This window comes from Talpa occidentalis, unplaced genomic scaffold (assembly GCF_014898055.3).
Source record: "Talpa occidentalis isolate TD23 unplaced genomic scaffold, MPIMG_talOcc4v2.1 talOcc4.11, whole genome shotgun sequence".
NCBI lineage: Eukaryota > Metazoa > Chordata > Mammalia > Eulipotyphla > Talpidae > Talpa > Talpa occidentalis.
This window is the reverse complement of record NW_023601104.1, coordinates 74,075,527-74,099,073: the sequence shown is the minus strand read 5'-3', so window position 1 is coordinate 74,099,073 and position 23,547 is coordinate 74,075,527. Positions and strand designations below refer to the sequence as shown.

The window sequence follows — 23,547 nt, the reverse complement described above, 5'->3', positions numbered from 1 at the left end:
TCAGAACAAGGATGCCTGCACTTATCAAATCATCAAGTGTTCTGAGAAGGGGGCTTGGTTCTATCAGACTCAGGTATCCATCAGAGTCATGTGGCCTTTCTGACATCAAACACAGGCCTGTCTTCCAGGAGTCCCTTGGCCTTCAAACAGCTGCTTTGCAACTTTAGGGGAGATAACAGAATAGGATAAACCCATGTTGTGGTTACAGGGGTGGCTGCTCGGTGCTTGGGTGGGTGCGATGGTGGGTGATGCTGGTCACACCAGCAGTGACCTAGTGACCAAGTGACTACTGTATAACCATCCCCTTTCAGCACCAGACCCTCCTGGGCTGATCAGGTTCTCTCTTCCCAGGAATCTGAAATCTGGGATTGAGAGACCAGGGATGAGGTGGCGGGGGCTGCTCCAGAGATAAGTACACAAACTTCCCGAGCCTCCACCATTGGGTAGTTCCTTCAGTTCTGTGAGTGGTGCCAGGAGCCTCCTGATCAATTTCCTGTTTGCTTAGGCTAACCAGATTTGGAGTTTTCCCCCACAATTAAATGGACCATTTAGGTTTTTTTGGGCTATGATAAAAAATAGTGAATGAAAAGGCTTTAGAGTCTTGACAAATTTGCTAGATTAACCTTCAGTGGGATCACAGAAGGCTGAGTCCATCCGCCTGTAGCTGAGAAGACATGGGATTTCTCCAGGAGATCATTCCTAGTCGTGACTTGCAACACCTGATGGAGAACGCTGTCTTCCTATTTTACAGATGGAGAAACCAAGGTAGCAGGAAGCGCAGACTGTATCTGAGTCCCAGCGGGGCATTTCCATTTAGGTCAAGAGATGTCAATGACACTGGTGAGGAGCCAGAAATCACCCCATTATTGTTGCAATTGTATGGGGAATATAAAAATAAAATTTAAAAAAAAGAAAAAAAAGAAAAATCTGTCTAAATAAAGCCTAAAATACCATTTTCAAAAAAAAAAAAAGAAAAGAAAAAGAAATCACCCCGTTATTAACACAGGGAACAGCTCCCTCTTCCCCACCCAAGATCGGCAGGTCATACATCCCTTTAAGAAGTGCCATCCCCGAGGCCGATGGAAGCAAAGGCACTTTTCGGAGCAAGCGTCTCCTCCCAGCCTTGGTTTGGCCACCACGTGGCCCTCGAGACCACTGACCCTCCCAGCTTTGAATCTCTGGCAAGGACACTCGAGATGCAAAGCAAAGTATTCTTTTTTCTCTAAAACTAATTTCTGAAGACTAAAAACCTTTCGAACTGCAGCTTTTTAAACAGTGTGAGGCCATCCACGTAGCCTTCACGGCGCTGCAGCCGTCATCTGCATCCTGCTGTCCTGGCTGGAAGAGGTATTTTGAACATCCTGTTTCCTCTATTTTCATGAAAATATATCTTCTCCGTTGCCCGTGGAGGACTTCCAGGTGTGTTTCTGCCGGAATGTCAGTTTTAGAGTTTCCCAACTCTTCCTTTCATCTCAGCAGCAACACTTCTGACAACGGCAGGCTGCTCTTCACATGCTCCTGCCTTGACGGCAGCTCTAAGCACAGAGGCTACGGGTTGGCCTCCCCTTCTTTAGTTCTCTTTCTCCTCTCAGAAGGTTCCTTAGGACTGCGCCCTCAGCCACCCTTTGAGTCTGTGGGGCTGGGGTGATGCACCAGTTGAGGAGGTGTCAGGCTCCAGAGACTAACTCAGTTGGGACCTACTTTCCCCAGCTTTCACTGCACATGAGACTCTTGAGCTGTTGGAGCACCAGCAGCTGCAGTGAGTTCTGGGCAGCGCTGATGAAATGCACCTGCCCAGCCTGCCCACAGCTCCTCCTACGCTCAGCGGTGCTGTGACACACCAGCCCTGCAGTGGGAGCACCGTCTTGCTTGCTGAGCAAAGGCACATCTCGCTGGCTCTCAGCTACCCCTTCAAAAAGGGGGCACACATTCTCAGCACTGTGCTGCACTCACCATAGAGATGGGTACAGGTAAGAGCCAAGGCTCTGGAACCTACCTGGTACCACCAGGGTATGAGTTTGGAGAAGTTCCCAAACTTCTCTGCATCTCGTTTCCTCAATAAAAAGAGAGGGATGAGTGCCCACTCCCAGACACTGTGCTGTAGGGGTGCACAAGATACCTCACTTGAAGCTCATGCACTTGACCTTGCTAAGCAGGTTACAGACCTAAGCTACTGACTGGTCTTCCATATACAAAGATGGCACTTAGGACCAGAGAGCCCAGTGTGTCTGGGAGAGTGTCATGTTCTCCTGCTGTCTAGGGATAATTAGGACTAGAGCCTCCTTTCTCTCTCCAAAGTGTCCTGGTTCAGACGATAATTTATATGGTTGTCCCATGAGCCACTGATACAAAGAATGGCTTGGAGCTAGAGGTGGCCAGCTATTAGCCCACAGAGTGTTGTGCACATTGAGCCAACAGATAACTAAATAAGCCATTAGCTAGTGACTGGCATTGTTTTAAGCCCTTCACATATATTAACTCATTTAATCTTTATCCCAGCCCCAGAAGCAGGTACTGTTATTAACCCTGTTGTATAGATAAGGAAGCTGACGCAGAAGGGTTAGGTAACTTGCCTAAGGTCACACAGCTAGGAGGGAGAGCCGGAATTTAAACTCAGAAGGACTGGCTGGAGTCTCTGGTTCTGTGAGGCACTGTGCCTGCCTCTCCCATCCAAATCTTATGTCACACAAGCTCCAGATTCCACACAAAATCCCAAATTCCAGTTTCTCTAAAAAACTTAGATCTGAATATACTATGGTTACAATTTCCCATGGATGGGCCTCCCTGGTGGTGCAAGAGTTAAGATACAACCTATGAAGCAATCCACAGTCACTGCAGCATGAGTTCAATTCCCGGCCAGCCAGGGAGCAATCCACATGGCACAGCAGACCTCTCCTGTTTCTCCCGCTGCTCCCCTCAGCAGTGTATTTCAGTCAGTCTGCCTGTTCTGTTCCCCACTCTGTCTCTGGTGAATCCTCTCAACCCCCCCCCCCCCGCACACACACACCTCTGGCCTGTACCCCAGTTCTTGTATGCATAAATAAATAATCTTTAAAAAAAATTCCCATGGATATAACTGCCTTCCTTCTCCAATTGTAGCATGTTCCCTCCAGGTCTCCCCAGAACCCACTCTCACTGTCTCACTTATCTAATTTACCCGCAAGCATTGAGTTTGCAACCCCTAGTTTTAGCTACTAAATGGTTCTAATTCTGTTGTCTTCAAAGACAATGGTTTTCAATTTATCAATTTTTCGTAGCAGATTTTTTGCTCAATTGAAATCATCTCCTTATTCCTAAGTATATAAAATACACTAGTGAGGGGCTGCCCTGGTGCCTAAATGGACTAGAGGTGGGGGGAGAAAGTCTAAGTCTTGTCTGTGGGATCTACCTCACCCCCACAGCCCCTCCCAGAGCTCAAGGCACCCACTGGGTGGGTGCCAGCTGGGTGGCACCCAGGGTGAGGCTGTGGCAAGAGTCCATGGCAGTACATCTCAGAAGATTCAGGGATGTAAGAAACTGTGTGCCTTGTCCAGGGGGAATGGACCCAGGAATGTGCTAGAAAAGAAACCCCAGGTGATCCTGATGAAGGTGATCCCAATGCAAGTGAAGAACACTGGAGTGTGCAGAAGGGAAAGCAAAGCTAACTGACAACTCTGGGGTGCTGCCAGGCAGAGGTCCCGTTGGCTCAGGGCTCTTCTCCAATGCCTCCACAGGAGGATAGCTCTATAAATACTAGTTCCTGAAAAATATCATAGGGCCCTAAAAAACTATGGGGTTAGGAGAAAAAAATCTCACACAAACTCATACTTGTGTGCGTGAATGCACGTACACACACACACACACGTGCATGAGCATTCACACACAGTGAGTAAAAGTTCCGGAAGGCCTCTGCTTCCAAAGTTGATCACATCTGTCAGCACAGGAACCTGCCGAGGCGTATTCTGTGATGAGTTTGTGCAGACATCTCTCCTACTAGTTGACAGCCCAACAGCCTCCTTTTATAGTAACTGGCCTGTCCCACACATTTAAGAATATGTTTTTCTGGACCTTATGTTCTATCCATACGTTGCAAAGCTGGTGCCTAAACTGAATCTCGCCTCTGAATAGTCCATGGGAAGGGAGAGATTGGGGTGGGGGGGGTTGTTCGTTGTTCTTTTAAGGGGATGGACTGGACTGTTCATACATTCAAAAAAGGTCCTGAACTACAAAACTTTGGTATGTAAGTACAAAACCGATTAACCATATTTTAAAACCTGGTGAAACTGGCAGGGAATTCTGGAAAAGAGGAGGGGTGTACAGTTCCTCTGGAAGGGGCCTGGGAACAGCTGCTATGGTTAGAAATGTTCTTGCTAAGAAAAGAAGGGTGTTTAATTACATTATTTCTTCTTCTATAAGCCTAGTCAAATCCCTTTTGGAAGGAGGGGGGGGGCAGCACATTAAAAAAAAAATCAGTGAGTTTTAACACTGGTGCCATGAATCCATCACAATGCCTATAAAACTCGCTGTGGATGAATATTACCTCCCAGTGGTCTGAAGGAGGAACTGAGGCACACGTTTAGTGAGAATAAAAGAAGTCTGAGGGGCTTTCAGTATCCATTCATACTGACTCTTAGAACAGTACCAAGTTGCGTCTTCAGCAGGAAGGGAGCTGAGGAAGACGGTTCCAGGGAGAACAAGATGTGGACTCCAAGATGTCAGTCACTCCCTCTACTCTGGATGGAATATGAACCCACCGTTCACCTGCTTCTGGACTGGGGTGGCTCTGACCATCTGGGAGTAACAGCAAAAACAAAGTCTGGTACTGCCTCCTGTCCTCACCCTTCATCCCTCCTCTTACCCTTAGATGAGGGATTATTTAGTAGCTATGACATTTTTCCTTTAAAAAAAATTGGGGTGGGGGGGCTCTCCCTGGTGGCACAAGGGGTTAATTCTCAGCACTATGAAGCAGTCCTAAGCCACTGCAGCATGAGTTCAATCCCCAGCCAGGGAGCTACCCACATGGCACAGCAGACCTCTCGTCTCGCCTGCTGCTCCCCTCAGCAGTGTATTTCAGTCGATCCACCTGCTCTGTTCCCCACTCTATTTCTGGTGAATCCTCTTACCCACCCTCCTCCACCTCTGGCCTACACCCTACCTCTTGCATGCATAAATAAAATAAATCTTTAAAAAAATTTTTTTTTCATTTTTAGCATGGTTTATTCTCTCTGGAATGGCAGTTCTGGCAAGAGGGAGATACGTGTGAGTAGGCTGTGTGCTGGGGGAGGAGGAAGGGCACACGTCTAAGCTTTAGCAGCCAATGGGTGGGATCTGAATCCAGGTAGGGCTGGTATCCTGGGAAGCACCCAGGCTTGGTTTGCCCTGCCCCGCAGCCAGCAGTCTGAGTATTCATCCATCATCCAGGCAATGAGATCTCTGCTAGTGGGAGAGACTGCTGGCCGGGAGGACCCAGCTGACCTGGGCTCGCTCCAGGAAGGTGGGTGCTGATGATGGACAAGGTCTGGGAGGAGCAACAGGAACTGCTGGCCCCAGCAGGATCTCTCCTGGGAAACCCCAGTCATCTCACCCATAATCTGAAACTCACCTTGATCCTACTGGGGAGAATCTCTAATGAATTGGGTTGAGAAATGACTGCAGGTGGCAGGCACCATCCAACATTGATTGACATGGTGTTTATGGACATAAGGTTTCTTACCAAGAGGTCCCGGGTCAGGCAAACATCTCAGCCCTCACCGATACTTACATCTCCCAGCCCATGATCCTGAGTCAAGATTTCCTTCTCTATCCTCTTCCTCCCTACACCCCAAGTCTTGTCTGCACTTTGTCTTTATGTTCTCCTTTCTTTACCCAGTCATACTTTGATCCCTCATTTTGGAGGGTGGGGAGGCATTCTGGTTACACATCAAATATAGAAAGGGGGGCTGCTATTATCAAAGCTTAACCTACCCAAAGCTAAGGGGCTGTGGGCAAAGAAAGTGTTTATTTTTCATGTGTTGAAAGCTGAGGAACGGGGGACGGAGGCACATGAGTTTTTTTACTATGAAATATTTCAGGCCAAATGAAACATGTAGAGAATCATGTTGGAAGAACATCTATCTACCAGTCAGCTTCTCAAATCTTAGTTTTTGTCATATCTGCTTCTGATGTTTTAAAGAAAAGAACCACTACAGACAGTTGAGATCTTCTAGGTACTTCTCCCCACTGTCACTCCTCTCCTTCTAGTCTTTACCCTACACCCTATGCCTGGTTGTACTCACATTTTTACCTCATTTGTACATATTCCTAAACAACAGACAGTTCTGTTTTTACAGGCTTTAAAACTTTATATAAAGGCCTCCCTGGTGGCGCAAGGGGTTAAGCACTGTACTATGAAGCAATATGCATCCTCTGCAGCACGAGTTCAATGCCCGGCCGGCCAGTGAGCAACCCACATGGTGCAGCAGACCTCTCCTGACTTGCCCACTGCTCCCCTCAGCAGTGTAATTCAGTCAGTCTGCCTGTTCTGTTCCCTGCTCTGTCTCTGGTGAATCCTCTCACCCCCTGCATCTCTGGCCTGTACCCCAGCTCTTGTATGTATAAATAAATAAATCTTTAAAAAAAAAACTTTATATAAACTTTTAAAAAACTTTATTTAAACTGATTATTCCAAATATATACTTCTGTACTTCTGATCTTCTTTGTTCAATATGGGTTTTTGGATTTATTGATCTTACGTGTTGCTAATGATGGGGATGCACTTTGAGAATTGCACTGTTAGGTATTTCTTCACTGTGACACCATCACAGAGTGTGACCACACAAACCTAGATGGCACAACCTAGTCCACAACTAGAGTTTAAGGAATAGTCTATTGGGGCCACCATTATATACGTGGTCCCTCATTCACCAAAACATGGTTAAGTGATGCAAAACTGCAGCTCTACTTGATTCATTTTTAACTACAATGTAGTATTCCATTATGCAAATACACTCAATGTTTTTCCATCTCCCATCCAAATGACCTTTAGAATATTTCCAATTTTTCATACATCAATGTTGCAATATACATGCTTTATTATGTCTCCTTGTGACCAATATATTTAGCTTTTTTCTACCATTGCATTTTGTACTTTTTATTCCTTTATTTCTGCACTTTTTTTGGTCCTTTGTCTGTCTGGATTTAATAGATTTTCTTTACTCCATTTCCCTGCTTTACTGATTTCCTCTATTTCTATTTGTTATTACTATTATTCAAGACACAATTTTAGACTTAAAGACTGCTGGTAGTTCCCCAGCATCTGTTCTCTCCTTCTCTCATATAAATAGAACCTCCAACTTTTCACAGAGCACATGGTTATCCAGAATAAAGACTACACTTTCCAATCTTCCTACAAGCTAGATATAACCATGGTAATAAGTCTGGACCAAAGTGATATGAGCAGAAGGAACGACAATAACCCTGGGGTCATGCCCTTTGAGGGAAGGGGCTGGAATGTGGACATGTGAGTGAACCATCCTCAATATACAGAACTAGACTGCTTATGTCTACAATGTCACATGAAAAGGAAACAACCATCTGACTGGTTTAAGTCACTGTTATTTTGGGTTCTTTCTTACAGCAGGCAGACACCAATCTTGCTAATACTGTAGGCATGGATTTTTAAAAATTGTATCCTGCTTTTGCTCATTCTGCTTCCTTTATATATTTCATCAAGTTTGGAAGCTTTGAAGTCAATATCCTTCTAAGTAATGTCTCTACATTCTCTTCTCCACTGCTGGAATCTTATTTAATATACATATGACCTTGTCATTCTAAGATCCATGTACATTCCTGGGCCCCACCCCAGCCCGGATCCAAGTGTTCTGCTGCTCACTGTCTGCATGTTGAACAAACTCCCAGAAATTGGTTTCATACACTATAAAATTCGAGAACCTTGCCTGAGGCTATGGTAATGGGAGAGGTGTTCGAGGGAAGTCAGTCTCTGTGACTCGATCTTTCTGTACTGTGCTCTGGACAATTTCCTCAGATCTATTTTTCCATTATTCAGGTCTGTCTTCAGTGGTACCTAATCCAATGTTCAATTTATCCACAGAATATTTTTTTTTTAATCCACGGAATATTTAATTTCAATGAAAATATTTTTCACTTCTAGAAGTTCTATTTGACTGTTTTTCAAGTCTGCCTGGTTTTGTTGGATAGGATTTTGTTCTTGTCTCATGTTTTGAATTACTGTGCTACATCTTCAATAGTTTTCAACTCATTTAAAAAAAGGTTTATTAATTTATGCATACAAGAAATGGGGTATAGGCCAGAGGTGCAGGGTGGGGTGGGGGGAATGTGTGAAAGGATTCAATTCATTTTTTAATAGCATCTTGCCTAATAGTTGCTTAACTAGAAGTTCTGGGGCGGGGGTGGGGGAGTCTGGTCCAGGTGTTTGTCATATATGTAGACTCTCACTCACTATAGATTATTTGCTCAAATATTAGTCATTCTGGATCATAGATTCAACTTTACTAAGGTTTCCCTACCCTCCTCCCCATAACCCCTCCCCCACCCCACCCCTACCTCCCAGGGATTTTGTGTGATCTGGGCTGAGGTCTTGTTTTCAGAGAGATTCCAAGAATTCAGGTTTCCTACCAATACCACTGGTCCAGAACTTAAGGCTTAAGCTACACAGATAATATAAATTCTAATGCTAAACCAGTATTATCATCAAGTTCTCAGGGAACAATTTTCTTTTTTTTTTTTTTTTAATTTTACTTTTTCTGCCCAGATCTTGGTTAAAGGTGAGAAGCTGTTCCGTCATCTCCCTGTGCTAGTGGATGACTTTCTTTACCTTTTCTGTCTACTTTGTATTTAAAGTAAAGCCCTTACATGGAAGTCTCAGTTTCAGCTCCAACCTCCACTGGCGAGACCTCATCTGTCTCCACAGATGTCATAACTCAAACCTCAAACCCTTCATGACTAAGGGGAACTACACACCCCAACCCACTCAGCTGCAGAGCTGAGTCCCACCCAGTGTTTCCTTTGTTTTGTCCCCAGAGATTTGGAATCTTCTTACTTTTTTTCAGGGCATAGATCTGCACTTAGAAGGATATTTTAACTATTTACTCCAGCATTTCTATGTGTATCATCGTGGTACTCTTTCAGGTAATTTGTTATCCATATTAACAGAAACAGAAGTCTCCTGTGTTTTAGACCAGCTGACTGCGTCAATCCCTTCCTTCCCTCGGACACCTCTCCCATTACCATAGCCTCAGGCAAGGTTCTCAAATTTTTATAGTGTATGAAACCAATTTCTGGGAGTTTGTTCAACATGCAGACTGTGAGCAGCAGAACACTTGGATCAGGAGGACTGGTGTGGGGCCCAGGAATGTACATGCTTAACAAGCACTGCAGATTTCCAGCATAGGTGGTCCCAGGACCACCCTTTGAGAAGCGCTCTGTAAGGCCTGCTTTCCTTGCCCTGCATTTGCCCAGGTATTAGCAGCACCTGAACCACATCCATAGGAACCCTGACAGTGTCTTTTTTGCCAAGTCTGAAGGCGGAGACAAAAATGGAAATAGATCCAAAGTTCAGGAGATCTAGCCCAGGCTACTCCACACCCCTCCACTCTGGAAATGCAGAGGTGACGCCAAACCTTGTCTTCCTGGACTCCAGGTTGTGGGGTTATCAATAAAACAGGTCACTTATTCAGGCTTTACTAATTGAGACTTTTGACATTTCTTAGAGAGGGCTAGACTGAAGCTTATTTTTGTATTATGAAAGGTTTTCTAAGCAGACAGATGCAACAACAGAAGTAGAGAGAAACTGGTTGATTCACTTAAGATATAGATTTTTTTAATGTAGGTCTCACTGTCTAGATGGGTTATGCTCCAAAATGCCTATGAAATTCAGCCACTTGGAATGTATCTTCCCACAGAAATATTACCAGTGGTGGTTTTCCCAGACCAGCCCATCCAAGCCCATAAAGATTAAAATTGTTCCCATTTAATACCTGTTTTATGCCAGGACTCTATATATGTGATCTGATATAATTATCAAAACACTCTGAAAGGTAGACATTTGTGCCCTTGCCTTAAAATGCTCAGGGTCACGCAGCTAGTAAGTGATAGCCAGGTGGGCCTGGCTGCAAAACCTGTGTCCTTGTTCCCAGGAAACTAGGCCGCTTTCCGTAGCTCAAATCCTTGATCAAGGGTGAGGGGTAGGGCAGGGATTTCATTTGTCTCTCCTAAATATCCCCCTCCCCCACATTGGGGAAGAAATGTTAAGGGAGTAACAGACTCTCCACTGCAGCTACTCAACAGATAAGGGAGGCACCAAAATGTGCTTCATTTCTTTAGTGTGTCCCATGAACAGCAGGAAGCAGGGAAGAACACAAGATGACAGCTTAGTAACTGCCTTGATTCTGGTCTTACAAAGAAAACCAACTTGCTTGCCTTTCCCTTAGCATGTGTAGGCAGTTTTTTTGCATGCATTGAAAGTTCACCTTCCCCAATGCTGGCCCTCTCTGCCATAGAACTCTGCAGGGAGACTGGCAGCTACCTGCTCTCCAGGACCCACCTTGTCAGCCAGCAGCTCCCTTATCTTGCTGGCTTGTAGGCGGAACCGGAAAAGCTGGGTTTCCAGGGCCAGGCACCGCTTCTGCCAATCCACGCTGCTCCGGGTCTCCACCTTGAGCTCTGCCATGATGGCGTCAATGTCAGGATATCCCAGGGAGCACTGAGAACCAGCACACAGAGAGAGGAAAAGATAAATAAGTGTGCCAGGAGGAGTCATGTGGGGAAAGGAGGAGGAGGAGACCATGGGGGACAGAGAAAACAGGACTGGGGAAGCAAGTTAGTCATTGCTCTCCCTCTGCCCGATTGTTCTGTCCACGATAGGTTAGCTGAGCAGCCTCAGGAAATCATTGAGAAGAGGTAAGGGAAAGCTAGTCTCATTTTCACAGAAGTGAAAGCAGGACTCTTTTGTTTTTCATTCAATTATATACTTAACAAATATTCGTCCATTCAACATTTATGTGCCAGATGCTGTTCTAGGCACTAGATATGCGAAGGCCAGTAAGAAGGGCCCCATATTTTTGAGCAATTCAATAGTCTAATGGCAAAACTACAATGCAGTCACAATTGCTAGTCTATGTGCAACTAAATGGGAGCAGGGAAAGGGGGGACCAACTTATCAGAGTTCCACAGCTAGAGTAGTGGGGCTGGGATTCTCATTCCAAAGTCTCATTCCACAGTGCTCCTCACCTATCCGAAAAGTAGAAGGAATTCTGATTTCACAAAGAGTGTTATGGACTGTTAAGCATGAGAGAAATATTTTAAAGGACCTTCCAAGAAGCCTCGGGGCTAAGGCGAACCTATAGCCCAGATTTTCCAAAGCTTCCTGGTCTCTGACATTCTGACACCATAACCTCCATGAGCACAGATATTTATCATGTGGCCCAACTTTTTGTTTAAAAAACAGGGCCAGTAAACCTGTAGAGAAAGACCCAACAATTAAACTACTGATGGGATTGGTGTCTGAGTCTGTCAGTTCTGGGCCGCTCAGAACACGGACACATGACCTCAGCCCCACTCCCTTGGAACAGTCATCTCAAACAATCCCCACACTGTAGCCTCCCGGCCGTCCCCACCTCAAAGGACTGGGACCAACTGGAACGGGCAGGAAGACAAAAGACAAAAACAAAACATGACCTTCTGTTAGTTAAGATCAGGCCTGAAAAGACAAAATAGAACCTTGTAGGGCCTCCAGAAAAGGCCGGGAGGCTTCATATTTGGTTTGCTTTGTCTTTTAAGGGGATAAAGCTTTTCCTCATAAAAGTGAAAAAAAGCAGGGGGAGGGGGCAGATCTGAAACTGGGACCTGAGAGTCTTGCAACCTAGCCCAGGGCTAAGAATTAGCAGTAAAAGCACCCAAGTATAACCAAAGGGCAGGGGAAACTTAATCCTTTTGTGTCTTGGAAGTTTGGTGAATTTTAATTCCCTTTTATTGATAGTTAAAGCTCAGGCTCAGATTCCTGGGGGAGAGTAGAAACCCAAATTATTAAAATCTCCAGGGATTTTGGAAATATAATACGTCACTGGCCTTGCCTAGTCCTGACATCTGAGAGTATACCTAAACTGTGTTCTCCCCAGTCAAGCACCTTCATGACATCATGGTTTTGAACAGATCAAGTGCTCTGTTTAATCCTCTCCCTGCCTTGGGGATGCTGGCGAGGGGGTGGGCCCTCGTGCTGGGCCTGTCTCAGCATGCAGGAGACCTAAGAGGTTTCGAAGGGATCTGGAGCAAGGGCCTGCTGCCAAGCCAAGCCCAGAGGCTCTTCCGACAGAAGCAGGTGGTCGGAGCAGAAGCTATAAAAGACGGGATGTTGAGAAAAGATACCAGTAAGTGGAAGCTCACCTGCTAAATCACCTTGTACTTATACCTCCCATGAAGACTCACAAGGATGAGCAGAAATGAATTTGCAGAATGGCCCTTAACTTTTCTAAGCCGTGCAACAGGTGTTACTCCTTCCTATCCTCTCAATAGCTCTAAGATGCAGGGCAAGTGATGTTACTCACAATGAACAGAGGAGAAAACTCATCACATTGTGACTTGCTTAGAGCCAAGGAGTAGCAGAGCTGGGGCCAGAATTCAGAGCTCCCCATCCCTAGAATTGTTCCCTTTCCATGAAGATGTTTCTGTAGTGATAGGAGAGACTCAGGCTACCAGGTCAGCCAACAACACACACATTAATTAATGGCAAAAGTAGGGAAATGAGAGAAGGGAAAATAAGTTGGAGACAAAAGCCTAGCTCAACTTTTGTTGGTTTTTTTTTTTTTTTTTCCATTTTTTATTCTGGGAAGCTTGAAAGATACCTAAGATGCAGTAAACCTCCAAGTGCACTACACCCACCTAAATTATCACCAACTCATGCCACTCTTGGGAAACCCAGTTCTCTTGTCTCCCCAGATGTCCAGTATGGCAGGTGAGAATGAAACAATCACTATGGCCCCCACACCTGCCCCAGAATTCCTCACAGGCCACAGAGGTCAGTAGAGTGGGAGCTGTGGGTAAGATAGGAGGATAAAAGAAGGCACAGGCTTAGGGCCTGTGAGCAGAGAAAATACAAATCAGAGACCAGAAAGATGTCTCTGAGAAGTGTAGGATTTGACCAGAAACAGATTAAATTATAGTCAATCAACTTACACTAAATGATTTCTATGTGTAAGGTTGGGGACATAAAGATGAATAAAAATCCTGTGGCTTTCAAGGCCCAGGTCTACAGACTGAATATCCTGACGCTTTCCTGCAAAAGGGGCCTATCAACTCAAGGGCTTACAAGAGAGGTCAGAGGGCACTGTGGGAGGCATGAGAATATAAAGGGGACTCTGGCATGAGTGTAATTTCCATTGGGCTCTCCCACGTCACCTCACCATGGTTCACACACTGAGTGTGAGCACCTTTTGTGACATCTGCTTGCTAGTGATGGGCTGCCACTATCTTCTGAAAGTGGTACTCTAGACTAGGGGGACCACATGCCAATTATGGGCAAGTAAGGGGAGATCTTTCTGGGGATGAGCTGGGAAAACGGTATGAGCACGCATGTGCACATCTCTGTCTCAGCACTGTCATATGATCATGCCAACAGCATGCATTTTACCTATTTTGGGTGCCCAGTGCCACATTTCCCAACATTGGAGGAAACAAAGGAAAGGTGCACATATCTCAAACCTTCAATGCTCTAAATACCAACAAAGGGGGCCGGGGTCCAGGAGCAGCATGCCTTGAGAACCAAGCCAGTCAAGTAAAACAGCAGAGCTAGTATCTAAGAGCCCATGTTCTGGCACCCAGAGATGGGCTTGACTAGTGGTTCAGGCACTAATTAAGCATCATGTAACGACAGGGATACGTTCTCAGAAATTGTCTCTAGGGATTTCATCGTTGTGTGAAACTCACAGAGTGTAATTACGCAAACTGAAATGCTACAGCCCCATCCACACCTAGGCCACATGGTGCAGCTACTGGGAATACCACCAAGGATGACCAAAACATTTATTTGCTTAACTTCTCTGTGCCTCAGTTCCATTTTTCAAATCGACAGCAATAATAGTTGAAAAGGAAGCAACCATATTAGGTTGAACCCTATGAAGCTATCAACATTTAACCATTTCATATCCTTCAAAAATAGCAGTTTCAGAGATCACAGAAGTTGAAGCTTTTTGAGAACTGAAAGAGCTATTACAAAAGCTTAGCTTAATAAATGAGAGCTACACCATCAACAAACAAAAGGCAAACCGACATTGCCCTGGGCATAAGATGTGGCCCATAAAGGTGATCGCCACCAGAAATTATTTATGTCTTTACTTTTTAATATGGAACAAGAGCACAGAGTGCAAAGTAAGGTTCTGACCATCCCTGCAGCTCAGCCACAGCTCAGCCACAGCATTCATATGTGGGGTACATACACCCACCCCCACACAACTGGTGGCTGTACTTGCTGTGCCTAGCAATATAACTTTGCCATCTTCCTACATCAACATGTGCTCCTGCTTCCCTCTATGATTTTGAACAGCTTTATTGTAGTCACTGTGTGGTTAGGACATGATTTTATTTGACAGACATTGGGTTGTTTGAAACCTTCTGCGCTACATCACTTCTTACGCATCAGAGTCTATCTGAAGGTGAATGTTTCAGAAATGAAATTGTAGGGTTAAAAGATGCCCATTTTAAATGGCCACACACACAAACCGCCCTCCCCTCAGGCTATTCTAATTTGCACTCCAGCCAGCAATATGCGCCTGTGTCCCCAGGAAAGAGGTGAGTTTCCACCTAGTTTTTCACAGAAGGGAGAAACCGCTCAGCTGGATTGCCCAGAGATTGCAGGATGGTGGCTCAGCCACTTTGAAGTCACCTGGACCAAGAGTGAGGCAATTCTGGCACTTTCAAGTGGGCATGTTTACAGCATTCTTCAAACCAGGAGCAGATTCCCCACACGGATACGCAGCCTCATAGAGAGAAGACACGAGCAAAGAGGAGCAGGGCAGGGGGCAGCAGAGGGGGAAAGACAATCTTGCCCTGGTAGCTGGTGAGCTCTGAGAAAGGCAAAAGAGGCACCACGTTTTCACAAATTGTCAATTTCAATGAGTTTGGGCCACCGGTTGCACTGCACTATACCCCAGCTGAGCAAACCCCCCTCGGTCACCTATGAGAGGAGGGGGTGGCAGCGAGTGGAGCAAATGCAACCATTTGGAATCTAGAAGGCTTGGGTTTGAGTCTGGCCTTTTCCCACGTTTAGACATATGACCTTGGAAAAATCACCATTTTTCTAAGTCTGTTTCCTCTTTTGTAAAAAGGGGATAATGACATGCAGAAACAGTGGACTGATGTTCCACAAAGTGTTAAATGATGTTACCACCTACACATAAGGAGTCACACAGACGATCCAAAAAGTTTGATGAAGGAATCAACGACTTTCCACAGAAATTGTTATTATAATGATCAGAAGTTTTGGCTGGAACTCCAGAAGCGTTTTACGAGGTGGAGTCACAGTAAAAGTTTATGGAGCTGTCCTGCCAGGGAAAATCCAAAAGGGAGCGGCTTCTACGCCCAGGTGAGGGTCTTCGCTACCTCTGCCGCCCCCACGCAGGCCCTGATTCCTAGCTAAGGTTTCTAAGACACAAAGATCCTGGTGTCATGCGGCGCCCAACTTGTTTCTTTCTTTTTCTTTTTCTTTTCTTTTTTTTTTTTTTTTTCCTGCTTGGCTGACCTGCCTGTAGGAGTCGATCCCGACCCACAAGGACCTCTAAGTGAACCACCGAGAAATCACAGGCAACCCCAGAAGGGATAACCAGAGATGGGGTGCTAAAGGGGCTAAAGGGGTGCTAAAGGGGACACGCGTGCTCCGAGGGCCCTTGCAGGGAGCAGCTGGATCAAGCCGGTCCCACACTCCGCGTCCTCCCCGAGCAGGCTACTCCTCGCCTCCCGGGGCGAGTCCCCCAGAGCACCCCACGATCCAGGCGCTCCCAGCCGCTGGGGCTCGTTGGCAGGTAGGGAGGCACCTGCTCCAGAAATCGCCCTCCGGCCTGGGGGAGCCGGTCCTCTTCGCCCAGCCTCCCGGGCCGGCGCACCCCGCCGCCCCAGCTCATCCCTGCCAGTGCGGCCCCCGGGGCCACTCACCTCCAGCGAGCTCGCGGCCGTGCCCGCCGCGCCCCGGGCACTCGCGCGCCCCGAGAGCGCGTCCGCCGCTGACCTTGCGTCGAAGCCGCCCGAGTCCGCGGCGGCCGCCGGGTCTCCGCTCCCCGGCAGCAGGGGTCGGGGCAGGCGGGGCGGGGCCCGGCCGGGAGAGGCGCCCGCAGGCTCGCCGCACAAAGCCGAGCCTCGCCTCGCTGCGCCCCATTCAACGCTCGGCCGCGCTCCCTCCGCCCCCTCGCGCTCCCCGCGGCTCCTTAAAGGCAGCGCGCCGGCCGCGCTCTCCGCGCGGCTCGCGGACGGGCACAGGAAATGACCTCAGCAGGCTCCAGCCCCCCACCTCTCCGCACCGCGGGGACCGCGCCCCGCGCGCCGGGGTCCCGGGCGCAGACCCTGCGCTCTCTGCGGAGGCCGCCCCGGCTGCCCCGAGGGCCGGCTGGGGCGCCCGGGATTGCTCCGCTCCAGCCCGCGGGGGACCCTCGCGCGCCAGGGCGCAGGACCAGACCCTGCCCCCCCAAAGGAGGTCCCAGCATGTGGCTGGCGACCTGTAGGAACTGCTACGCCCGCAGATCTGCAGCAGAAGTTCTTATTGCAATAGTCTGTCCCACTGGCCCACCAATGTTCTGAGCGCGATTTTTAAAAATGTCACCGTAGCCAGAGGGTAACTTGCTGGGGGTGGGGGGTGAGGGTGGGGGGTCTTGTTAAGGAGAGGGCCAAGGAGCCAGCAAGGCAAATAGCTTGCAAGACAGTCTGCAGCGGATCCTTATTCATCAAGGGCTGTGCAGTCCCTTGGCTTCCCTGTCTAAACCTACACCCAGAAGAGCTGGAACATTCAACTTTTGGTCCAGTGGATGTGGAATAAAGATGAAATGGAGGCTATTGCAGGGAAGGACTTGTGTTTCAAAACAGCGTTCCTCCCCTCCCCCAATCCTGCAGGCTCTTAGTCTACCGCTGAGCAGCAAACAAGGCCCGTTTCTCCAAAGAGACTTAGAAATCTCACCCAGCCTTGCTAAAGAATACCCTGGCTCCGCCCCAGGTTTGAATCTCAGTCTCTGGAGGTGAGGCTGGGAAATTGCCAGGCTAACAAGCTCCCTGGGTAATTCTTAAGGACAATTTTGAGAGCCCAAACGCTTGGGCCCAAGTGGTTCTGGAGGTCGAGAGTGAAAGTTCAAAGGGCCAATGAGACTCCAGGAGCTGAATCTGCAAATGAAATCAGAGCTCCTGGAGGTGAGGATAGATCAGACCCAAACTGGGACTCAGGCCTCTGCTATCTCCTCCAACATTTTGGAAGTTGCCTCAAGAAGCCAATAGCAAGTCCTCAAATTTGTTACCAATTCCTTCCTCTCTCCTCCCTCCCTCCCTCCCTACCTCCCGTCAGCTTGAATAGGTCGTCATGCATATAGCATAAATTACGAATAATACAGAAGAGATAACCATGGAAAGTGTGAAAGTGTGTCATGGAAAGTGTGAAAGTGTGTCTTCCTCTTACATTGTCCCTCCTCTTCCAGATCACTCTTCCCCAAACACAACAGCTATTAAAAGTTTTTTTGTATATCCTTTCTAGATATTCTAGACATGCATAAGTATCCATGCATTCATAAATGCATGTGTCCATGTATATATAGTCATGCATACATGTTCCTATTCCCCTTGACCACTTGCTTTTTTCTCTTGACCATTTGGGTTTTATTTTAAGATTTATATATTTATGTAAGAACTGAAGTACAGGCCAGAGGTGTGGGGAGGGGGCTGAGAGGATTCACCAGAGACAGAGTGGGGAACAGAACAGGCAGATGGACTGAAACACCCTGCTAAGGGGAGCAGCGGGCGAGACAGGAGAGGTCTGTACCGTGTAGGTCAGCTCCCTGGCAGGGGATGGAACTTGTGCTTCAGTGGCTGTGGATAGCTTCATAGTGCTGCGTCTTAACCCCTTGCTCCCCCGGCGAGGACCCTCTTGACCATTTGTTAACTCTAAGTGTGACATGTTGGCATGTTAAAGATGCCTCACTTTTTGAAATGATTCCCTAATATTCCTAATTATGGATATGGAGGGTGTTTCCAATCTTTGGCTACTAGATACCTTTCCACAATGAACAATTGTACATACTTCTTCGTCCACATATATAACTATCTATGGTTAAAAGTTAGAAGTAGAATTGCTGGCTATAAACAGAATGTGATTTTAAATTTCAGTAGATTCTACCAATGGCCCTCAAAGGAGACTGCATCACCCTACATTTCTATCAGTTGTGTGTGTGTGAGTGCCCTGCAATCCCTTCCACCTGTGTGTGATGAATTGCTTTATCACAAAGTACAAAGCTTTTAGAAAGGGAGGACTAAATGAATTCATATGCATGGACAATTTTCAAACACAGCTAGCGCACAGGCTCTAGAAGGCTCTGGAAAGAAGGCTCTAGAAGGCTCTGGCCTCCTATTGCTCTCCCCCCTGTGACCTCTCCCAGGCTCGGGCTGTGTTTCAGCCCCAGCTCTGTAAACTTGGGCTAATTCCTCACCCTCTCTGGGGCTTAAGTTTCCTTATATTTAATATGAGAATCTGTGGGTGTAGTGTACAAGGCTCTTTTCAAGTTAGATAAGAGCAGGATGCTTGATCGCCCTGGGGCAACAGGTATACAACTTGAGGTATGACTAGGAATGCCCAGAGGGGAGCTGTTGATTGATGTGCTTTGCACCCCAGGAACTGATCAGTGGAGAACCTTGTTCATAAGATTGGAGCCATGGGTGTGGGTCAGGAGAATATCAGTGGATTCACTGTCCCTAAAGCCAAAATCCAGTATTCAGTTTGACCCACCCTTTTCTCTGTCAATAAAAAGGCCAGGATCTTGCTCTTGAGCAGTGTCCTGCATCCCATGGCCTGCTCCACGACTCCTGTTTCTTTTCTTTACAGTACAGTATTGCTGACGCAACAAAAGTCATAATGTCTTTCCCTGGAATTGGTTTGAGGATGAAATCAGATAATGGAGTTTCATAAATTTGGGGTTCCAGTCATTTATTAGTGACAGTTATTTTTCTTCCCTCAAACTTTCCCACCTAATTTTTTATTTTGAAAATTACAAATGCATAGAAGTTGCAAAAAATTATGTTAAACATCCATATACACTTTGCCAAGATTTACCAAATTTTAACATATTGCCAGATTTGCTTTCTCTCCCCCCATATATTTATATGTATATTTATAAATGAACCATTTGAGAGCTAGTTGTACACATAAACTTACACCACTAAATACTTCTTCTTTTTAAAAGATTTATTTATTTATGCATACAAGAACTGGGGTACAGGCCAGAGGTGTGAGGGGTGAAATGATTCACCAAAGACGGAGTGGGGAACAGAATAGGCAGATTGACTGAAACACACTGCTGAGGGGAGCAGCAGGCGAGACAGGAGAGGTCTGCTGCACCATGTGGGCAGCTTCCTGGCTGGGCATCGAACTCATGCTGCAGTGACTGCAGACAGCCTCATAGGTTGCGTCTTGACCCCTTGCACCACCAGAGAGGCCCCCCCAAATACTTCAACTTGTACCTCCCAAAAACAAGATGTTCTAATATTATCACACTATGAAAATTTAGTATCAATACAATGCTATCATCTATAAAAAGCTCATATTCAACTTTCCCCGTTTGTCCCAATAATATCTTTATGGATCTGTTTTATATCTCTTTATGTATTTTATAATCTCTTTATTATTATTAGTCCCTATCCAGTGCTTCTAGGGAGAATGGGTTGCCTGAGTAGATTGGGCTCTCCTCCCCACTCCAGGGAAACAGTGACTATAATGGCCCTAGAGCCTCACTTTCATGGGGAGGGGGTGGAGTGGGAAGGGAGCTTCAGGTAATCAATAACCAGCAGGGATGTTCACAAACAGAGCAGTTTCCCATAATGCTAGGGACTGACCCAGCAATCTTCTCTGCTAAAGTTGCCTCCTCTGCCTGACCCTAGTCACCTCATGCTGGCAGCCCAGGGAAGGTCCTGCTGATCTCCCCCACCTCTGGTTGGGTTTCTGTGCCTCCTCCATCCCCCATTGGTCCCCAGTCAGCACAGGCAATAGTCTGGGCTCCTTCATTTCCCTTAACTATAGCTCCCCATGCCATTCCATTTCAGGGATAAATACCTGTTACCTCCAGGCTGGCTCACCCTTAACTTAACCCTGGTATTAAGGATTGGGATGTCTCAGACACTGTCTTTTCCCCACTTTTTTTTTTTTTTTTTTGTCTTAAGACACATTCCATGTAACACTCCATGGAGCTGAGACTGAGAGTCAAACTGTGGTCAAATCCAGAGAAAACCAGCAGTTATGTCCACATCTTTCTCTTCTCCCCTCTGTATTTTCCATTCATTCATCCATCCATCCATCCATCCATGAGAGCTGACTTTTAAGTTATTCCAGGAGCTCTAATAGATGCCCCTGACTAGAAGCTTAGAGAAGTCACCTCTTTGTTTTCTACCTCTGCTTGTCCTGTTGGAAAATGGAGGAAGGATTTCCTTGGCAGAGCTACCTTTCAGCTCTGAATATTCGAGAGTTGGAGGAGAAGCCAGGACTATGAGGGAGCCACAACAGCAGAGGGGGACTTTGCAAAGCTGAAGTAAAGAAAATGCCATCACGGGTGCCAGCTCTCTTGGCTAGGGTGGGAGCTGGGTGCGTCCTGGCTGGAGTGGGAGCTGGGGTGTTCAGGAGCCTGCTGGCAAGGATCCCTGGAGAAATGGCACCCACCACATGGAAAGCTCATTTCTTTTTGATGTTATCTCCTTATCACAAGTACCCTAAGCTGGAGAGTGGAGAATGGAGCAGAGAGAGGGGAGAAGGTCATCATGTACCCAGAATGGAAGGGTCAGCGGGGCTGTTGAAGCTGAGGACCCCCTTTTACTCTTCTGAGAAGAGGCTGAGGCCTGAGTGGGTGTCCATTGGGAAGACTCTAAACCAACTTAGCTCTTCGGTGATTGCAGGTTCTTATATTAGCAGCCAGTGGAGGTGAGAAATAAGTGGGAGGTCTTCATATTCTCTCCCATAAACTCTACAGGCGGGATATTAAAAATGGTCAAGGGCCAAATCTGCCAATGTATGAACATTTTTTAGCAAGCGGGCACAGAACGCCCCATAACCGGTGTCAAGGGGCTAGACAGTTGGCTTGAATGGTTTCTTAACCGGACTTAGGGTCCAGGCCATCTTTCTGGTAAGCTCCATGTTTTGAAAATCGTTACTTCACTTATGAAAGATTATATCTAGCACATCCTTCAAGTAAATAGAGCTTGCTGGCGTGGATTCTGATGGCATTTGAGGTGCCTTTTTTTTTTTTTAGATTTATTTATACAAGCACTGGGTATAGTCAGAAGCATGGGAGGGTGAGAGAATTCCCCAGAGCCAGAGCAGGGAGCAGAGCAGGCAGAAGGACCGAAGTACACTGCTGAGGGGAGCAGCGGGCCGCAGGGGAGGTCTGCGCGCCATGTGGGACCCTCCTCTGGTGGCCGGGGAGCAGCCGGGGATCGAACCCGCGCTGCAGAGGCTGCGGGCAGCTTCGCAACCTAGTGCTCAACCGCTGCGCCACCAGGGAGGCCCCTGAGGTGCTTTTTTTACTACCCTCTAGACTGTAGATTCGAGTATTTCAGATGCTAACTAACCACTGAAGGGGGAGAAGAGAGTGCTTTTATACACACACACACTGCACAGTTTAGACAGAAGTATTTAAACAAATAACTTCCTATCAAGTCAGTATAACATCCAAATCTGTGCCCCTGTTCCCACATTCTTTCTGTGGGAAAGATGAGGACCTCAGAACAGCCAGCCCTCAGTTCATAGCCCACCTTTATCACTTATATGCTGAGGTAACTTGAGGCAGTTGCTGAAGTTTTCTGAGTTAATTCTTCATTTATGAAAGGGTGATAATAATAATTCTTACCTCTTAGGGTTGTTGAAAGGAGTAAATGAGATAGTATAGTGTCTGGCACGATCAAGCCGCACTATGAATGGTGGTTTTTGTTATTCATTCTCTGAACAAATATTTGCTGGCAGTCTAAAGTTTACCAGATACTCTGCTAGGTGGCTAGGTATCTACTCTGAGATCGAGAGGTGGTATCTGCTCTGAAGGAGCTCTCTTTGTTGCAAGATTGTGATAGATGAGCAGCTTTAGAAAAATTAGTGAAATGCTTAACAACTCATCTTCCCACATCCAGGTCTTTCTCAAACCCCCACATTCGAACCCAACTTGTTTTCTGGGCCTGGGCTCCAAAGAGCTCACTCCTACTTAATCAAAATGCTCCCAAATTAAAGCACCCTCTGCCTTTGGAGCTTGGTTCTTAGCTACCAAAGGAGAAGAGGGAGAGGGAAGAAGATAAAGGAGGGGGGAGGCCTTAAATTCCCAGGAGTCCCGGGGTAAGTCCTGGTCCACTCTCTACCTCAGAAGCCAGGGGCGGAACTCTCTGGACCTCACTGGTCCTTGGGGAGGAGGCTGTTTCCACTGTGGAATCCAGGCAACCATGGGCTGGGTCAGAGATTCGCAGAGAGCGCAGAACTTGGGACATGCGGAAGGTGTGGGCTAGGGAGGAAAGGAGATGGTCTAGAAGCAGGATTCTTAGTGAGTGAGTGTTTGTGTACGTGTTTGGGGGGTGGGGGGGTCCTAACTTTGAACATGGACTCCTCTTTCATTTATTCATACAGTTACTCACCAGCAAATCTTTATGGAGTATTCTCCATTTCCCAGACACTGTGCGAGGAAGTGTGGCAAGAGAGACCAGTGAACTCAGGGCACAGGTTTGGAAACTAAACATGCCTGCTGTTGAGTCCTGGCTCTTCCCAGTGGGGAACACAAGGAGAACTGACGCAATGACCACATATATCACTGCACATGGTCTGTCCAGTGCAGCTGTGGGCTCTGGAGCCAGAGGGGGCCGGGCAGAGGGAAGAGGGGTGGGGAGTTTGTAAAAAAGAGGGGTGGGAGTTTGTAAAACAGGAGTCAGAATTCTTTCCTCAGGTTGTAGAGGTGGAGATAAAAGGATTGCCCCGTGCCTGGCATATTACATACACCTAGTAAGCTATTAAATAAGGAAGGAGTCCATTTTGGGAAGGCACAAGGGGTAAAGGACTCACAAGGTGCTCAATGACTAAGGACCTGGCAGAGGAGCGGGTGGGAGGAGCTGTGGGGGAGGAGGGTTCCCATGAGCAGGGGGCAGTGACTCCCCATCTACCCTAACATCATAAAATGCTGAGGGCACTGAGGATAAGAATATGGATTCTGGTCCCACCCCTGGCCATTGGACTGGTAGGGTCAGGGATCTGTATTTTAATGTTCTTTAGAACTGCTAGGGTGTCTGGTATTCACTGAGTTGTCATATATCATTTTCCAACACCCCAGTGATCTCAGAGAGAAGCAATAGCTCCAGAGGGGA

At 47.0% G+C, this 23,547-nt stretch overlaps 1 protein-coding gene across 3 annotated transcripts in view; it reads right to left on the bottom strand.

Annotated features, from left to right (window-relative positions):
* PLEKHH1 (pleckstrin homology, MyTH4 and FERM domain containing H1) overlaps positions 1-16,246 on the bottom strand; it is a 54,538-nt gene extending 38,292 nt beyond the window's left edge. For 2 of the 3 annotated variants that reach the window (XM_054691150.1, XM_037503540.2), the window contains exons 1-2: positions 16,138-16,177; positions 10,541-10,699 (exon numbers count right to left, since the gene is read on the bottom strand). In XM_054691150.1, the coding sequence (XP_054547125.1) occupies positions 10,541-10,666 (126 nt within the window). In that variant the 5' untranslated portion in view covers positions 10,667-10,699; positions 16,138-16,177. Of the gene's footprint in view, positions 1-10,540; positions 10,700-16,137 lie in introns of all 3 variants that reach the window. The other variant, XM_037503541.2, reaches the window with a different exon arrangement.
* Positions 16,247-23,547: the final 7,301 nt, after the last annotated feature.